Genomic DNA, 20479 nt, shown 5'->3' with positions numbered 1-20479 from the left:
ATTTTTATATTATGGTTAGTCCATGTGATTGAGGCGTGATAATATTTGTCATTTTGTTCCTGACATTTCATTCAACATACAGTCTTTAAGTCTCATTCACCTATTTGCATGCATCACAACTTCATTCCTTCTTGCGGTGCTCAGTAGTCCATTATATGTACACAACATAGTTCCCCCATTTTATTCCTCAGTTGTTGTACCCTTAGGCCACCTCCATCCATTGTGGATCCCGATTGCGAACACTTCCGCCATAAACACTGGTGTTTTAATGTCCATTCTTGTCCCCACACTCAGTTCCTCCAGATGTATATACTGAGCAATGGGGTTTCAGGATCATATGGCAGCCCTACCCCTAGCCTCCTGTGGAACCACCATACTGCCTCCAAGTGGTCGCAGTCTGGGGATGTCTTAATCTCTTCCTCATTTTTTTTTTTTTTACTTCACATGGGCAGGCACCAGTAATCAAACCCAGGTCTCCGACATGGCAGGCTAGAATTGTACCTGCTGAGCTCTCCCTCATTTTTGAAAGAGTATTGCTGTGTATAGAGTTCTTGGGTGACATTTTTCTTGTCAGCACTCTAAAAAAGTCTTCCTACCTCTTCTTGTCTCCATGGTTTCCAACAAGAAATCCATGCTTAATCTCTTGAGACCCCGTTGTACATGATATGTTGCTTCTCTTGTTGCTTTCAGAATTCTCTCTTTATTTTTGGCATTCAACAGTTTAATTTTAACCTATCTTGGGGTGTGTGTATTTGAGTTTATGCTATGTGGAGTTCTTTGAACTTATTGAATGTGTTTATTCATGTCTTTCATTAAATGTAGGAAGTTTCCAGCCATTATTTCTTCAAATATTCTTTCTGCCCTCTTTTCTCTTCTCCTTTTTGGACTCACATGGTGTGTGTGTTGGTGTGCTTCATGGTGGCCCATAGGTCTCTCAGTCTCTGTTCACTTTTCTACATTTTAATTTTCTTTTTCTCAGATTCAAGGAGTTCAGTTGTCTTATGTTCAGGCTCCCTGATTCTTTCTCCTGCCGGCTCCAGTCTGTTGTTGAACACTTGTAGAGAATTTTAAAATTTCTGTTACCATGGTCTTCAGTTGTGTTTGGTTCCTTTTAAGTAGTTAGAGCTTTAAAAGTTAAAATGTGCTGTCTTAGGAGGCGGTGAATTTCCTGTTTCTGAAATTGTGAAAACAGGCTGAATTATGTCTCACTGTGAATAGTTCCACTGTGAATACAGTTCCTGGGTCCTTTCCCCTGGATACAGTTCTGTATGGAAGATTTTTCAGGTACTTTGTTCAGAAGAGAGTGACATCGTAAATTTGGAAAATTTGCAGATGTGGATAGAATTCATAGTTCGAATATCTAACTAAATGTATTTCAGAAGTTCATCTGTAATAGCTATAAGGATTTGGAGAAAAGTAACCCTCATATCTTAAAGTCTTTTATAGTAACAACAAAGAAAGATGTGTTCGTGTGTTAATTTAGTTTCAGCCTTCTGCCACCATTGCAGCTCTAATTCTAAATTACAGTATCTGTGGTGATTTTAATGCAGTTGAATTTCTTATTTTAAAAATTACCTTTTTTTGAGCAGGCAATATAAACACCTGGTACAAAATTAAAAAAAAAACATAAAGGCTATAGAGTAAAAAATAGTACCTCATACCATCCTCCAGCAATCCAGACACCTAGTCCCTCTTCCCTGAGACAGCCACTGTTTCCTGATTGTTGTCTCTCGTTCTAGAGATAGTCTGTGAATGTATAAGCCTCTATATGTGTGCATTTTTAATTTTTTGACAATTAACTAGAATGCTAATTCTATATTTTTCTGAAGTTTGCAGAGGACTGAACAATTATCCTGGCAAAGGTGCTCTGTCACACTGTAGAGTTACCCCCTTTTCCTTTTTTCCCCTCACATGGCTGCATCTTATAATGTGCTTGCTTTGATTTAGTGATTAGTATAGAAGGAAATTAAGACCCAGATTTGTGAATGGACTTACTTATGGTAGTAACTGTAGGAGCAGAAGAAACAGGAGGCAGAGATGACCTGCAGTGGACAAGCCACTCAAGGACGCAGGGTAGACGTGGGTGAAGGGTTCTTCACCTGTGTTGGCTGTGGGATGCAGTCATGAACCTTGAGAAGGACGATAGTTCTCCAACTCTGATGCTTTATCAAAAACTCTCAGCTCTTGTTTTTTAAGATTTTGCTAGAAGATGAAGTATTCGCTTTCAGAGATTCCAAGGCTCCCTGGTATTTCAGTTCAAAATTGTAGATATTTAACATTAGTTTTCACACATCAAAGTTCTTTAATAGTTCTATTCTCCAGTGTTTACATGACTGTTTTGTCTTTCCTCACAGATTGTGATGTCCTCAGAGGCTAGGGTTGTGTCTTATTCTTGACATGTTTGTCACACATGCCTTAGTAAGTGGTCATTAAATACCAATATGTTAATTGCATTTTGAAATGGAATGTGACCTTAGTTATTGCTTCTCTTTCAAAAGACCACACACACAAAAAAGCAGTGATTTAAACATATAGTTTCTTCTGTAGTCCAGCATTCTCCTATATCCAGAAAAAACATGCAACTGCATCTGTTAAGTTTCAGTAGATATTTTAGGTAGTTGAAAGGCAAAAATATACCAAAATGTAGCAGGATATTCCTCCTACCCACCTCTGCCCACTAACTGTTCTCTGTTTTAAGGAATTCTTAGTTGCAGGAAGGTCTGCAGGGAACTTGTGCAGTGTTCCTTCAGCAGGCCCTAGGGAACAGCTGTTTGTGTTCCCTGCTGAGATTTCTGTGAGAAAGGCAACACTTCTCATAATTTCAGAGAAATTTTCCTATTTAAATCTGTACTGTCTGCATTCCAAAAAGAAATGGCTTTACTCATCAGCTGGCTATTTGCAGTTGCTATTTATTTCCAAGTAAGGGCAGATTACCAAAATGTTTATTTTTTAGATTATTCAAATATTTATATTTTCTCTGCTTGCTTTATTCTGAAGTATTTTGGCTCATTCTATTTTCTGGTAAAGAACTGCTGTTCAGATTTCCTTTGTTCAGTAGATTATAAGTGTTAGCTTTTGAACAGACTTGTGTTTTTGAAGACTGAAGGATGTGAGATTCCTAATAGATTGATACAATATAGAGAAAATTTGACTTTAATAATTGGCCATTTCTTCTGATTCCTGAATCTGCAATTTTAAAATTTATATCCTAAAGATTCCAGAGGGAGAAGGGAACTGCTTTTTGAATGCCTTGTACATTAAGACTCCTTCAAAAAGAGAGCTGGTAAAAGAAAGAATTCCATACTTTCATATTTCATATTCCTCCAGGTTGCTATTATGGCCACAGATTTGCCTTCTCAACCCTTTTACTCATGCTTTGCTACCTCTCAGTTCTAGTTTGCTAGCTGCCTGAATACAACATACCAGAGGCAGATTGGCTTTTAATAAAAGGGGATTTATTTCATTAGTTCTTCAGAGGAAAGGCAGCTATCTTTCAACTGAGGTTCTTTCTTATGTGGGAAGGCATGGGGTGATCTCTGCTGGCCTTCTCTCCAGGCCTCTGGGTTCCAGCAACTTTCCCCAGGGTGATTTCTTTCTACATCTACAAAGGCCCGGGCTAAACTGTGAGTGCTGAGTTGCTTGGGCTGTGCTATGTTGAGCTCTCTCATTTAAGCACCAGCCAGTTAGATCAAATATCATTCATTACAGCAGGCACGCCTCTTAGCCGACTGCAGATGTAATGAGCAACAGATGAGGTTCAGGTAGCATTGGCTCATGTCCACAGCAACAGAACTAAGTACCTTCATCTGGCCAAGGTGACAACTGAATCTAACTACCACACTCTCCCATGTCCCTGACATCCCACCTCCACTCACATATTCATTTCCCTTCTTCCGACCCTACTCCACTTCCCCTTGCCACGCTGAGATAGTTGGGTGCAATCTTCTCTTCTTCCCAGCACTGCAGTTACAACCCTTGACCCCATTTGTGTACCTGCCCTCTACCAGTTCTCTCTGTTTTCCTTGGGAACCTAGTCCCTGTCTTGACCTATGGTAGAAATGTGAATGTCCTTGCCTCTCCAGGCCAGCACCCTTATTTCCCTTTTCTTTAGAGCCAGTTCATGAATCACGAGCGGAAAGTAGTCTTCTTGTTATGGTTGCATCTTTTTTTTGTTGTTGCTAATATTTTTATTGAAATATCCTCACACACATTCAGTCCATCCAGAGTGTACAATCAGTGGTTTATAATATCACATAATTGTGTATTCATCACCATGATCATTCTTAGAAAATGTGCATCAATCCAGAAAAAGAAATTAAAATGAAAAAGAAAAACATATACATCCTGTACCCCTTACCCTTCCCTTTCATTGACCACTAGTAGTATTTCAGCCTACTCAGTTTTTTTTACTCCTTTACCACCCCCCCATTATTCATTTATTTTTTTCTCATTTTTTTTTACTCATTGCTCTATGCTCTGGATAAAAGGAGCATCAGATAACAAAGTTCACAATCACAGTCACATTGTAAAAGCTACATAGTTAAACAATTGTCTTAACAAATCAAAGCTACTGGAATACAGCTCAGCAGTTTCTGGTATTTCCTGCTGGCCACTCCAATACACCATAAACTTAAAAGGGATATCTATATAATGTATAAGAATAACCTCCAGGATAACCTCTTGACTCTGTTTGAAATAAGAAATATCTCATTTCTCTCTTATTCCTTTTGGTCAAGAAGGCTTTCTGAATCCCATGATGTTGGGTCCTGGCTCATCCTAGGAGTCCCATCGCACAGTGCCAGGGAGATTTACACCCCTGGGAATCTTTTCCCATGTAAGAGAGAGGGCAGTGAATTTACCTGCCAAGTTGGTTTAGAGAAAGAGGCCACATCTGATTGACAAAAGAGCTTCTCTTTGGGGTGACTCTTAGGCATAATTATAGGTAGGCTTAGCTTCCTCATTACGAAAATGAATTTCATAAAGAGCAAGCCTCAAGATTGAGGATTTGACCTATTAAATTGGGAGTCTATAAAATGCTTGTGAGAATATCAGGGATTCCCCAAATGGGGAAGTTTAATATTTTCTCCTTCCTCCCCAGTCCCCCAAGGGGACTTTGCAAATACTTTTTTATTCTCTGCCCAGGTTACTCTGGGATATATCAGCGTCACACTAACCTGTACAAACCAACAAGATCTCACTCCCTATTCAGGATTCCATGTACTTATGGTGTAAATAAACTGATCATACAAGATAAATTAGATAACGCACTACCCAAAATATAAATTATACACCAAATAAACATCTCTCCCTTTGGTCTTACACAGAAGTTGAAGTTTTAAAATATGGACCATATCTTCCTTTACCCTGTATTCTGATTTACCTTAACCCTATCCAGATCAGCTTCATTCATATCTCTAGTCAAAGTCTAATCACTTAACAATTCCTATATGGGGTACTGCTGACTTTTATAGCTTCAGAGCTCTAACTCTGAGACTCAGGTGTCACATAAATACCTGAAGTTTTAGGAATGACCAGGTTATGCACAAATAGCTCAGTATCTCAGAATTTTAGAAATAACAGTTATAACTCCAAAATAGATGTGACTGCTGTAAGTACTTAAAATCTAGGATCCTTTACGATAGGCTCCAACCTGACAACCCATGCTCTTGACTTCTGTTTTCTAAATTTGTATATGATAGTTAGTCGGTATGAGTAAGGTATGATTATATTTGTCTTTTTGTTGCTGATATTTCATTCAACATACTGTCCTTAAGGTTCATTTACCTAGTTGTATGCCTCACAACTTCATTCCTTCTTGCAGCTGCTCAGCAGTCCACCATACGCATGCACCACAGCCCCCCTTTCCATTCCTCAGTCGTTGTACCCTTAGACCACCTCCATCCATTGTGAATCACAAGCACTGCTGCCATAAACACCAATGTGCAAATGTCCATTCAGTCCCCACTCTCAGTTCTTCTGGGTGTATACCTAGCAATGGGGTTGCAGGATCCTATTGCAACCCCACCCCTAGCCTCTAGTGGAACCACCACACTGCCCTGCAGAGGGGCTCTACCTCTCCACTTCCGTACCACTAGTGAATAGATAGTCTCTTTCTCCACATTTTCTCTAGCACTTGTTTCTCTCTGTTCACTTTTTTTGTTTTTAATAGTTTTATTTAAGAAAATGAACAATGCACTTTGAACCACCAAAGAATGGACATCTTAGTTAGCTTATCCAGAGGTACATTTAAATGAAGTATCCAAATAATCATTGTAAAACCTGTGTTTGCATAGTAAGCTTCATAAACCAATTTAAAGTTAAGACTACAAGAAAAAAATCTACAAATTCAGATATTAGAGTTTCTTAAATTCTAAATATTAAACACTAAGTTAAATACCCTTTGGTCAGCTGTCAAAACTGTGAATGTTCTGAAAATATCAAGTAGAAAGTTATTATAAATATCGGTGTTGCTATAACTTATGTTTACTGAGCATTTTCTTAATTTCAGGAAAATAGAATGATACAAATATTTTTACAGTTAACATGAAAATCTTAACCACTTAAAAAAGGATATCTTAGTAAGCTTATCCATAGGCATATTTTGATAAAATATCTAAATAATTATTGTAAAGTTTGTTTGTACAATATGTTTCATAAACCAATTTAAAATTAAAGCAAGCAAGGAAAAAGTCTACAGATACATCAGAGTTTCTTAAATTGTAAATGTTAAACACTATCTTCAGTACCATTTAATTAACTAACAAAACTGTGTATATTCTCAAAATATCAAGTAGAAAGTTACTATAGCAATCAGCTTTGCCATACAACAATAGGCAGTTATAGTAATATGAGGTAAGATAGATTCCTGAAATAAAAAATTTGAGAGGCAGGCCATGATGGCTCAGCAGGCAGAGTTCTTGCCTGCCATGCTGGAGAGCTGATTTGATTCCCGGTGCCTGCCCATGAAAAAAGAAAGTTTTTTTTTTTTTTTTTTTTGAAATATCTCTGTTTGTTTATTTTTTTAAGCCATACTTTTTTTTTTTTTTTTGCTTTGGGCAAGCTCTAGTAATCGAACCAGGGTCTTTGGCACAGCAGGCAAGAATTCTGCCACTGAGCCACAGGTACACTGTCTTGTTTATTTTTAGAGTTTTATTCACGCAATATACAATCCAACCTAAGTAAGTAGCCCTGCTTTCGCCACCATAATCTGTATGCATATGGTTGCATCTTGGTTTTGAGCATTTACTCACTCATTCACTAATACATCCTTTCATTCTTCATGGATGCTATGCTAAGTGCTGAGCAAACAGAAGGAGATGTGGCCTGTGGTAATTGCCATTGATCAGCTCAGTTTAGTCGGGGAGTCATGTTAATAGATAAGATACAATACCATGATTTTTAGTGCTCTCTCATAGATGGGAGTAAGAGAGTATTGAGACAAGGACACCAGCTCTGCCCATAAAACTTAAGGATAGTGTCCCTGATCTGCATCTTAAAGTATGAATAGAAGTTTCCAGGAGGGAAAAGAAGTTACAGACGGAATCAAGGGATTGTGTAAAGGAATAGTCACAAATCCTCAGAAATAGAAAAATGGGTAAGTGTGACATAAGGTTAGGGTAACAGTGGTAGAGGGAGGGAAGGGAAAAGTAAAAGATGACTTGGAAAGAAAGTTGAGGCCATGTTACAAAGAGTTATGTATGATAAACAGAGTAATTTGTCATTTCTTCTACTGACAAGACAGCCACCCAAAGGTTTTTAAGCTGCTTTGGTTTCATGGAAGATAACCAAGGCTGTGCTGGGGGTGGGTGAGTGGTAATGGACTGCAGTGAGTTAAGACTGAAGGTAGGAAGCGTGTTGGGATGCTATTAATAGCAGTGCATGGGAAAAATAAAGGGACTGGGCTAGGACAGTGGTATTGCGTTAGTAAACAAGGAACTTCTGAGATAAAATTGCCAGTATTAGTCATTTAGATGTGAGGGTTTAGGATATCACTAGACTTCTGGTCTGAGAGATTGAGTGGATGACCTTTACCATCAACTGAGACCTAGAATAAAGAAGACAGAGCAAGTTTGGGGAAAGATAATTAGTTTGGCTTTGAATCTGTTAACTTTTTAAGAGCTGTAAGACTATTAGGTAGATTTGTCTAGTTGGTAACTGGACATGTGGGAGAGATTGAAGATAGAGAACAGAGTGAGACCATTTGATGGTATAAATCCCACCAGTGTTAAAAATGGGCTAGAACCTGATATACTGGAAGAGAAGGGTTTATCATTTGAAGGAGAGTGGACCTTTCCTTGGGACTAGAGTGTAAAGAATGGGGTGCTCTAAAAATATCTGGGTGTTGAAATGGAAGATGGTAAGAGGAGTTCCTGTTTGCTAGCTGAAAGGGGCACAGCATTTGTATGATAGTGAGAAAGTGGGGCACGCAGCCTGTAGTGAAGAGATGAGGTGCTATGGGATTTGGAGTGAGAAGATCAGTGGGTGTGAGTAAGGGATTGCTGAGCAGTACTGAGGTCCTAGCCTGAGATGGAATTATTGTACAGGAGCACCCATCTCTCTCAGGATGTGATTTTCTCCAACAGTATTGGGGAGCAGGAATAGGGATATTTGGGGCTGCTGCCCTCTAAGGATATGGAGAAGGAAGTGAACCCACTGAGGGTGCTAATGTGTTAGTAACACATTTTAGTTACTGTCCCAAAGAAAAAAATGTTACATTTTAGTTGTGTCCCAAAGAAAAAAATGTTAGTAACATTTTTTTCTTTGGGACACAGACTGGGCAATGGGGAAAATGAAACCAGGTGTTCACAGCTGGGCTTGGAGAGGAGAAAAGTAGTTTAATTGGCCATTATATCCCAGCTTAAGCACAGTCTCTTATTCATAGTAACACCTCATAAACATTGGCTGAATTGATTTGGTGGAGACAAAAAGTTGGTTTTGTAGAAGTCACAGAGGAGATTGTAATGAGATCCTGGCATTTGTTTTGAAACAGTTCTTTGGGGGATAGAAAAATCGAATACTGAAGTCATCAGGAGGATGACCTACAAAAGTCGTGTGATTTTTGTTGGTGTTGATGGCATGAGAAATAGCCAGTATAGGGAGAAGTTATGAGTTTCAGAGAGTGGGGGATTTTGCATGAGGGAGGGATGTCTGGAAAGAAACTTATGATTTTATAAGAATATTGACTTTACCGCTCAGGCTCTTAGGGCCAGGCATTATAGGAACTAAATGATAGGCAGAAGGGTTGACTGGATAACTTCCAAGGAAAGCCTGCTTGAGGGAAAACATAGAGAAAACATTGTGAAGAGGCCAAGAGTGTGGAGGGTGTTTAGAATTGTGGGATTTCCTAAGATTGGGGACTAAACTGAAGGGCTACAACCATGTCCTTGGCAGGGCTGAGGAGGCAGTGGGCTGATGATTATGGGGAAGTGCAGCATGACCATAGGGTAACTGCACTAGAACGACTGCGGATTCCCCTGGGGTCTTTTTATTGGAGGGGACCAGTGCCAGACTGACAGGTGTGTGGTAGTAATTATCCTATTTAATCCTTGCAACATATTATATCGTCTTCACTTTTTAAAAGAAGCTCTGAAAAAGGATTACCTTGGTTCCATCTAGTTCTTACTGACTGTGCTAATTTCTTTTGTGGACTTGCCTTTCACATATTTTCCTGGTGAGAGAGAGAGCATGGATCAAGGGATCCTCCCAGTACATTCTCTTTATGAAAATTCGGGAGTTTTGCTGGGAAACCCACTCATTCCCCACCCACACTTGTTCGGCTGTAACTCTTTAGTACTTCCTGGTGGCAGTGACGGTATTGTGTTCTAAGTTGAGAGTGAATACCCTTTGACAGTTGTTTGTACCTATCTTAACTGCAAACAAATAGTTAATATTTGCATACCCCTATAGTGTTTACCATCAGGGCTTTCAAATAGATTGTGAAAGGAGAAACCCAGAGTGAAAACTAAAGTCATTGAGTTGAACCCCTATCCATAGGTAATGCCCCCCGCTAGCTGGCCAGTGCCCAGCACCATCCATTTCTTCATAGGCTTAGGTGATACTCTTTTCTTTTATCTTCAATCAGTCCCATTTCACTGTCTCTTTGAGCATATAAGCATATTTTAATCTCTTCCATTAAAAAAAATCATTGATCGCCCTCCCTCTCAGCTACTCCCTTTTTCTCATTCTTCATAGAAAAGTTTCTTAAAGAATGAACCTCTTTTCTCTCATCTCTTAACCAAGCCCCAGCCCTGTGACTTCTGGCAATTTTAGCCTTTCACCAAGGCTGTCCTTTAGACCAATGAATGGGAGAAAACAACCATGAGTAGGACAAAGAAGACCTTTAAGAATGAAGCTTCACTGAAGATCTTAAAGGTGGCAGTCTTTCTGAATATCAGCTAATACTTTGCAGCTTGAGCTGCTTCTCCATGAACAGAACTGTGTATATTTATTGATACTGGTTAGTTTCATTAAGGCACATTGGGTAGGCCAGGAATTGGTAGATGAAATTGGTGTTCTGGGATGTCTTATTGGTCACCTCTCTTCCCTTCTGGATTCTAAATCACTTGACAACCTAGGGGTTAGACAAGGATCCAAACATGAACTTCCTTAATGGTGAACATTGGACTGTACCTATTTTGTGAGAAATTTGTGCATGGAATTTGTGCAGTGAGTGGGTCTGCAAAGCAGATTTTTACCCAACAGTTACATAAAGACTTTCAGAGATTGGCTTTTATCATTCAGAGAAGACATTGGTGACCAGCAATAGTCTATAAATTACGTGTTTTAACCTCTTGGCTCTTCACATGGTTTCTCTGTCAGTGGCTGTGTAGTCTTCAACAGGATTTTTGTATCCTAGATGGCAGGTTTTATAGGAGGGTAATGTTCCTGTTCTGAGTTAAATTTTATCCAACTGAAAATTCTCAGGCTTGTTTCTGGCAATTTGGATTTTTTTTTTATAGCTAGATTATTTTTTCATCTGAAGGACTGATTTATTGATTAGTAAAGTCAAATTGTTAGTGTCTTTTCTGTTATCACAGATCCAATTTATTTCTTTTTATTTTGTAGGTTGAATATAAGCTGGGATTTCAAGTAGACAATTTTGTTGCTATGGACATGCCCCAAGTCAACATTTCTGTTCAGGGGGAAGTTCCACGCACTTTATCAGGTAAGTATCAGTCCTCAAAGGTACTTTATCTGTGTTCCCTATATCCCCAAAAGAGCATTTTAACTTATAATATGCAGTGTGTCTTACTTGATGGCATATTTTGTAAGTGTTGATTATTAACACCATATTCTTAAACCATTCCCTCTTCTCCATCCCCTCTAGAACTGCCTGTGCTCAGCTCTTCCATACTCTTTTCTGTATTACTGGCAGTGGCCTCTATGTGGGTTCCTGTGTCTGATCTTTTTCCCTTTTGATCAGTTCCCAGTTTGTGGCCTGGAAGATCATTGAGCACTCACATCTAACCATGTCAAGCCTATGAGTGCCCCCTACCTCTATCACTTGAATAGATTCCAGACTTTCCAGCCAAGTATACTCTGGATCCATTATCCTCTGTCCCTGCCTGCCTGTCTGGCCTTGTTGCTGTACTTGCCTGGGGAACACCACAGTATCCAGCAGTTCCACACTACATGCAATTCTAATTCACTCTTTTGCACTTTCTGGTCTCAGTATTTGGAACCACCTTTCTCTGTTTTCTGCTTGTGATCTCCTGTACATCCTACTTGTTCTTTAAGACTCAATCTATACTGTCCTTTTTCTACTCCGTCTCTTTCTCCAGTTGATGGCTCTTTTCTTTTGTTCTTCCTGTACCATGGTACCTTGTACATAGTTGTTGTTTAATGGACCACGGCATCTTATAATTCTTTGCATTGCTCTCTCTCTGCTAGACTTTGGTCACCCTGAGAGCAGGAGCTCTGTCACTTCCAGCTTTTTACCCTTGGTGCCTAGCATAGCATAGCTCTTAGTACACATCTGAGTAAATGAATTTAGTACTGTATTTACACAATAGAACTACCTTTTAAAACTAACCTTTTGAACAAGACTCTCGAAGATGTGAACTTTTGAGAAAACAAATATTTTTAAAAGTTGAAAGTAGAAGTCACAACAGTGTTCTGGAATTTTTTTCTGTCAGCCTTATAGTTTTTGACATTCATTAATCTAAGCTCATATCTCATACACTCATAGGTGATAGAGTGATTTATTTTAAATTTATAAAAGAATCTAAAAGTCTGAAAGGGTGAAAAAAATTATATACACTTATGTTTATTATCTCATCACCACAGGTATTGATTAAAGCCAGTTTCTATTTAGAAAAGTGTTTTTGCATTCATAGTTGAGAATTTATTAGATGCATTTGCAGGTTTATATTACATCTCTTCATGAAGAGCAATACATAATCAAGTAATTTTTATCAAGTGATTTTTTTAAAGTAATTTTTGTTACTGTTGCTGATGTGGTTGGTAAGGTAAGCAGAGTTTGCCTTATCCTCATGGAGCTTTAGGGTGTGCTCATAGTAGGACTTAGGAGGCAAAGTAATATATCAAAAATCATGAGCAACAGTTGAAAACAATTTTCTCTTCATTTGATTCTTGGTATGTTCTTTAACTCTAATTTGTAAATATAATGAGCACAATACTTAATGGGTGAAGTTGTGGCAGTCTGAAGATAAATTTTCTGAAAGTTTCCCTGAAATGGGGATATATTATTTTTTTGTTTTAATGTAGCAGAAAGGAATGATTTAATTCCAAAAATTTAATAGAGCCATTTTGAAGCATTAATGTTGATTTTTAAAATACTAAATTTTTTGTTTTATTTTATTTTTTTAAACAGTGTTTCGAGTCGAGCTTTCCTGTACTGGCAAAGTAGATTCTGAGGTTATGATTCTAATGCAACTCAACTTGACAGTAAATTCTTCAAAAAATTTTACAGTCTTAAATTTTAAACGAAGGAAAATGTGCTACAAAAGTAAGAAATTTATTTACTAGATTGTGTGTTTTACATAGATGTGAGAAGGTCAAAAACAGATTTTGTCATCTTTTTTACAAATTTAATTATTACCAAATCTTGGATATAGTTGGAAGTGAGAAAAGGAAAAGGAATAGCAGTTAAAATTTCTTGATAATCCCCAGATAGCTTGTAGCCACTATTCTCAGTCAGGCCATATTTAGTCCCTACTTTCTAAAAATCTCTTATCAGAATTGCTAGAATGTTTTCTATTAGGAATGTGAAATACCACTAAAATGGCTGAACAGTCACCCTTTGACTAATGCTGACATAGACTAATAATTGATGATTTTAGTGACAGTTATCAGAATGGTAATGCTATTTTTATCATCTTACAACAAATACCTTGTTACTTAGTTCAGGCAGTATTCTGATTGAACACAAAGCTATGGTAAAGAAAATTCAGAACATGCAGTTATAGATTTTAAGGATTTTCATGGAAAAGAAACTAAACTTTCTAAAGTATCTTTTATCTCCTCTTTAATTCAGAACTTGAAGAAGTAAAAACTTCAGCCTTGGACAAAAACACTAGCAGAACTATTTGTAAGTGTTGCTATATTATCTTCATAATTAGGGGTGAAATATGGTTGATTACATATGAACATAATTGCCCAAAGCTTGAAGGCTGTTGTGGTTTCATTTTCCCAAATGATAAATTATGCTATGCTGTTTACTTCACTGATGTTTTGTAGACTAGTTGTAGATAAATGAAACTATTGGATTAGTCAATATTTTGAGAATAAAATTTATACATTTTTCCTAACAAATAATCTGAGAAACTTTCATAAGCAAACATTTTTATCACATTTTTTCCAAATGGTCATAATTAAAATATGAACATGAAATATGCATAGGATCTTTGTCTACTAGTAGTTTGTTATGAAATCTGACTTGCAGACTGGAACTAACCCTCAGCTAATTTCATCCAAATGAAAGTACAAGCTTTAAAGATATCAACTTTATTTAAATCTACAGAGCAGAAGCTCAAAGTAGCTTTTAATTTTTTGGTAATGATTATATTTAGATACTATAATTTAGGCTTTTTTCCTTTTCTAACATGGACATATCATTGAGTCTTATTCTTCTTGAGATAGTTTTTTTTTTAACGTTTTTTATTGTGAAATATAGCATATGCAGGAAAGTGATAGATTTCAAAATATATTTTAACAAATAGTTATAGAACAAACTTCAAACTACAGTATGGTTTACAGTTCCACAATTTCAGATATTTCCTTCTAGCTGCTCTAATATACTAGAGACTGAATAGAAGCATCACTATGATGATTCATTCGTCATATTCATGTGTTAAATCCTGTCTTCTCTGTTACAACTCCTCCCTCTCATTTGATCCTTTTCTCAATCTTCACGGATATTTGAACAATGACCATTCTAATGTCTTCATGTTAAGAAGTGGTATCAATATTATGGGATGCAGCTGGTTGATGTTCTTGGAGTTTCAGGGCTTATCTGGCATAGGAACAATCTGGAGGTTTTGGGTATCTGAAAAATAAACTGAGTGAAGCTATTGTAGAGTCTCAGATAGAGCCTGTATATTATTTAGGGTTTTCGAGAATACTGTTGGTTGGGGCGATTTACAGTATCTAGCTGAAGTTTTCATAAGAGTAACCCTCAGAGTCGCCTCTTGACTGTATTTGAACTCTCTTAGCCACTGAAACCTTATTTTGTTACATTTCTTTTTCCCATTTCGGTCAAGAAGACATTATCAATCCCACGATGCCAGGATCAAGCTCATCCCTGGGAATCATGTCCCATGTAATGGGGAAGAGTAATGGAGTTATTTGCAGAGTTGGGCTTATTTTCTTCTCCAGTACTCAAAGGACTTTGCAAATACTTTTTTATTATCTGCCCAACATACTCAGAAATTTATCAGTGTATTGCATTAAGCTGTACAAAATTACAAGACCGGAGAGTTTTCGATAGCAGTATCTTACGAGGTTTTTAGAGTCACTTTGTGGAAGTATATTTGGGGTTTTGGGGTTTCTTTTTTTGAATATTCAAGCATAGAGAGAATATGCTAAATGAACCTCCACATGCTCATCACCAGCTTCAATAGTGATTAACATTTTACCATTCCTATTTCATTGATACCTTTCTCCTTTTTTGGGGTGGTAGGGTTGGAGTATTTTCAAAGCACATTCCAGCCATCATATTTCATGCCCAAGTATTTTAGTGTGAATCTCTAAAATAATAAGGTCTTTAAAAAAAACCACAGTCACCTAACACCTATTCATCTTTTATTACATTTATCAACTATAACAAATTAACAGTAATTTCTTAATGCCCTTTAATAGCTAATCCAAATTCAAATTTACCATGTTGTCTCAGAAGGTTTTTTTGTTTATTTGTTTGTTCTCCCAAATCAGGATCTAGATGAAGCCTGCATTGCGTTTGGTTGATATTTTATCTTGACCAAAGCCCATCTTTCCCATTTATTAATGTTTATTTATTTGTTGGAGAAATTGTGCCATTTGTCCCATAGAGTTTTGTACAGTCTGCATTCGGTTGAATGCATCTTTATGGTGTCATTTAACATATTTTCTCTCTCCTATAATCTTGTAGTTAGATTTATTCCTTGATTAGATTCAGAACCAACTCTTTTGGTAAGAACTGTTCACCGGTTGTGCTGTGTGCTTCGTATTTCATCTTTTTCATCTCTTCAGGAGGCACACTATATTTAGATGTCCCAGAGTTGACCTTTTTGAAAAGTAAAATGCTATGATATATTGCCTGCTTTTTAGAATAGTTCATTTGAATTTATCTCAAAGAAGAAACAATTTTTTTTTTAAGTTACTGCTCCCAACATTTACTTTAAAAATTTTGGTGACCTTTTCCATTTCTTTTATCCTAGGGCATTATCTTCCACAAAAAGCAGTGATATTGTGAACTCTTAGCCTCTGCCTATCTCTTCCTCCCTCCCTTCCTACCTATCCATTCATCTACAATTTATTGAAAGTCTATGATGTGCCAGGTGGCACATTCTGAGGAAGAGAATTAAACTGAGCAAAACAAATCCTGTGCTTAAGGGCTTATAGTGTGGTGGGGGAGATGGAAAAAGCAATAGGCAGTGGTAACTTAGTTTGGCAAACTATAATAAAGCAAGTGCAAGGGTGCTTAGGTAACACTGATGAGGGTCATGTCTACTCTGAGAGAATGAGAGACAACCTCCTGAGATCTCATCCTAGACCACGTGGTTCACTGGGTGGTAGCAGGTGATGTACAAAAGAGGTGGTAAGAAAAGTGTATACTTGGAATTTGAAGGTAATAGAGCATGTGCTTTTGGGGAGATTGCCTAGCAGAGTGATGTCCTCTACTTTACCTGGAGAGTGCTTGAATGTGCTGCCACATTTGCCTATTGGACTTTCCTTTTCTATCCCTTCTAAGACAAAACAGCCCTCTTTTGGCATACTGTCGTTCTTGAGGAAAGTCATGCCTTCATTCAGGCTGTGGTTAAATTTAGGTATCCTAAAAACCTTTTGGTGTCTTTGTTAATCTGTTGTGATTTATTGTTTGATGATTCAATGTTTAAATTTTATAAAGCAATCTTATTTCCAAGTTTTTGAAAGCTATAATTTCTGTGTTTTGTCCTGACCTCTCTCCAGAACTCCATACTTATTCATCTGACTGTCTATTTGGCTTCTACACGTGGATGTGTTCTAGGTATTTCAAATTTAATTTGAACGAAACAGAACTCTTGGTTCTCACTTCCCCAGCCTGTTTCTTTTTATCTTTGTAAAGGTACCATCATGCACTTAATTCCTCAAGCCAAGACTTTGATTCCTCTATTTCTTTCTACCCCAGTATAATCTAGTAGCAAGGCCTGTTGGTGCTGCCTCCAAATCCATTTACTTACCTTCACTACAATACTCTTGTCCATGCTGCAGTTGTCTCTTTCTTAGTCTACTACAGTAACCTAGTTTGTTCTCTTCTTCTACTTTGCTCTCCTACATAGCATTCTTCACGCTGCATCCAGAATAATCTTTTTTTTTTTAAGTTTTGTATTAGCTAGGATTTTCTAGAGAAGGAGAATCAGCAGGCGATATCTGTAGATATAAAATTTATAAAAATGTCTCATGTAACCATGAGAATGTAGAATCCAAGGTCTGTAGGGCAGGCTGCAAGCTGGTAACTGCAATGAAGGTCTGCAACGACCTCTGAGGAGATACTGGCTGGGCAACTGTGGAAATGTAAGGGTCCAAGGTCTCTAGGGCAGGCTGTGAAGCTTGTGACTCTGATGCAGGGTCTGGATGAATTCCACAGGAGAGGCTCGCTGGCTAAAGCAGGAAGAGTAACTCTCTGCAGAATCCTCCTTAAAAGCCTTCTGGTGATTAGATTAAGTGTCACTCATTGCAGAAGACACTCCCCTTAGCTTATTACAAACGCCATCAGTTGTAGATGCAGCCAATGTAATCGTGATTTAAGTCCATGAAATGTCCTCATAACAACAGAGAGGCCTGCACTTGCCTGACCAGACAGCCGAGCACCACCACCTGGCCAAGTTGACACATGAACCTGTCCATGACAAGTATGATTATGCATATCGTTTCTTTGCTTGATGCCTTACAATGATTTCCCATCCCATTTAAAATTCCTTGTGTTTTATTCTAAGTAGAGGAAAATGTCTTTTAAAAGTACTCACCCTAAATTTTAAAAGTCTGCTTGATATGGCCCTTGCCTAATTCTCCAACCTCATCTCAGACCACTCTTCCCCCCTCCCATTGCACTCTAGCCCTAGTACAGTTGCTTTTTTTTTTTTTTTTTTGATATTCAAGCATGCCAAGCTTATTCTTGCCTTAGGTTCTTTGTACTGTGTATTCCATCAGGTTGCGATAAACACTTCATTTCCCTACCTCTTATGTGTTGGGCTTCTCTTTAGAAAGGTCTCCCCTGACCTCTCGCTTTAAGTACCTACTTGGTTATTCTCTAGCACCTCATTCTGTCTATAATGTGTTGCATTATCACTGATTATTTCACATTTATTTGTTAATTTATTCACTTATTTACCATGCCACAAATATTTGAGGTCTTATAATGAATATATTAAGCACTGTTCCAGATGCTGGGGATGTAGTAGGGAACAGAACAGAGTCTTATGGAGCAGTGACAGGAGACAGATAATAAGCAAAGTACACATGAATATATAATGCGTCCAGTGATGAAAAGTACTATGAATAAAGTAGGTAAAGAGATAGAAAATATTAGGCTAGCAAGAGGCTATTTTAGACAGGTAGGAAAGGTAACAGTGGAGAGAAACCTGTGTGAATTGGGGTGGGGGAAGTGTGTGAGCCTGGTAAAGAGCTGGGGGAAGAGCAGTCTGGACATAGGGAGCAAGCAGCTCGTGCTGTTATTTTCTCTTGTGTATGTATTTATTGTGTCTCCAACTCTCCCCTGCTACACACACGCATATACAATTTTAAGCAGCATGATGGCAAAATTTGTGGCTGTCCTTTTCACTGTTGAATTCCCAGCGTCAAGAATAGCACCTACTTTAGGACATGAGTTACAAAATGGTTGTTGAATGATGAATGATCACTAAAATTATCGTGTATCTATCATCAAAACCTACTTGACTCTTCAGTGATACCAATTCTGCTTCTGTTGATATGCCTTCTGTTCACTCATATCTGTGTGCATTTTTGTCTCTGTGTGTCTCTTTCTCAGTTTGCCTCTGTATGTGTGCATTTTCTCCATATTATTGGGTTATTTTTCCTATTGCTAATGCTTTCTTTCTCTCGCTTTTCTGAATAATATAAACCAAATATTATTTTATTTAATAAATGAAGTCTTATTTTCATGCTTATATCTTTAAAAACAGATAGGCAAAATAATTTCTGTTGCTCTCAAAATGATTAAAAGTTATTTTTTCCTTTTTAACTTGTGGGGGTCCCTCTGATATTTATTCCTTCTATGAATCAGTTATGCTTGACAGTAAAAAGATGTGTGATCCCGCTAATCCAGGTGTCCTGTTGAGGAAACGTGAATAATCTGCCCATCTGCATTTTTTAGTATTATAACTACTAGTCACATATGCCTATTTAACTTTAAATTAATTAGAATGAAATAAAAGTAAAACTTCACTTCTACAGTTGTACTAACTACATTTCAAGTGTTTTAACTACTTTATTAAACAGCATGTTATAAAACATTTCTATCACTGCGGAACGTTCTAATAGACTATTATAGATGGCTTATTCTCCGTATAACATTTGTGGTGACTGTCACACCATTTGTGGTAACTGTGTAATCAAAAGTTCTACTTCTTTTTTTTTTTTTTACCTCTTTTAAACAACAATAAAAGTACCAGGAAATTTGCATGAACTTACCCCAACATGTCATTCTGTTGACAAAGAATTGGCACATGAAACTAAAATATTTTTAAAAAGAAAAGAATACTAGAGTGTATTTGGTTATAGAACAGTCAATAATGTTTGCTTAAGAAGCTTAATGTGCTTTTCATTTTTATTGCAGATGATCCTGTACATGCAGCTCCAACCACTTCTACGCGTGTGTTTTATATCAGTGTAGGGGTTTGCTGTGCAGTAATATTTCTTGTAGCAATAATATTAGCTGTTTTGCACCTTCATAGTATGAAAAGAATTGAACTGGATGACAGGTATTGTATATCTTTTGGGAAGGGGAAAAAAAACAAATGCAGTTCTTTGCATGTACGTGAGGGACTATGCATACCCCTACACACAGGTGCACGTTGATGAAGAGGAAGGAGAGATGATGATCAAGCCCAGATTTCCTAATGACTGTTATTATATGTCTCTGATTTTTATTTTTTTAAATTTGTGCAGCCCAGAATTACAGTTGATTAGTTGTTGGGGAAGAAATGGAGATAAAAATATCTTTTCCATCCCCATTTACATGACCCTACTCTAGATTCCTATTTCTTTTAAAAATTGCCCTCTTTCTTCCTCCTGGATCCTCTCTCTATCATTCTCCATTTATCCAACCAGAAAACATTTATGAGTACCTATTATGAATTAAAACTAGTGGTTCTCAACCTGTTTTCACAGAGTCATATGGGAAGGTTTTAAAACATTAGTACTGGGTTGTGTCTTTCAGAGATTTTGATGTAATTGGTTTGGAGTGGTGTTTGGGCATCAGTATTTTTCTTAAGGTTTCCTGGATGATTCAGATGTGGAGCCAGTTTGAAATATTCTGGGTTAGATATTATGTTAAGTGCTGAGTACAGATATTAATGATATATTTCATGGTTTAAGGATTTAATCGCTGACATTAACCCATAATTATGAAAGGTGTAAATATGATCATTGTGATATGCATAGTACAGTATGAGAACACAAAAGGTGCTTGTCCCAGCATGGGTGAGTCAGAGATGATGAGGACATTATAGCCAGGGTAGGGTGAGAGGCGAATTGTAATGATAGACAAGTTTATTTTCCCAGCATGCAGTCTCCTCAGTGATTCCTAGTTGTGACTGAAGAC

The 20479-nt window shown here is 37.5% G+C and overlaps 1 protein-coding gene across 2 annotated transcripts in view; it reads left to right on the top strand.

The window, feature by feature from the left end:
* The window catches only part of RYK (receptor like tyrosine kinase), a 117440-nt gene that overhangs the window by 38055 nt on the left and 58906 nt on the right, over positions 1 to 20479 (top strand). For both annotated transcript variants that reach the window (XM_077130165.1, XM_077130164.1), the window contains exons 3-6: positions 11065 to 11164; positions 12833 to 12967; positions 13496 to 13549; positions 19493 to 19637. In XM_077130165.1, the coding sequence (XP_076986280.1) occupies positions 11065 to 11164; positions 12833 to 12967; positions 13496 to 13549; positions 19493 to 19637 (434 nt within the window). The remainder of the gene's footprint in view (positions 1 to 11064; positions 11165 to 12832; positions 12968 to 13495; positions 13550 to 19492; positions 19638 to 20479) is intronic.

This window comes from Tamandua tetradactyla, chromosome 15, assembly GCF_023851605.1.
Source record: "Tamandua tetradactyla isolate mTamTet1 chromosome 15, mTamTet1.pri, whole genome shotgun sequence".
Taxonomy (NCBI): Eukaryota; Metazoa; Chordata; class Mammalia; order Pilosa; family Myrmecophagidae; genus Tamandua; species Tamandua tetradactyla.
This window is presented reverse-complemented; position numbering and strand designations above follow the sequence as displayed.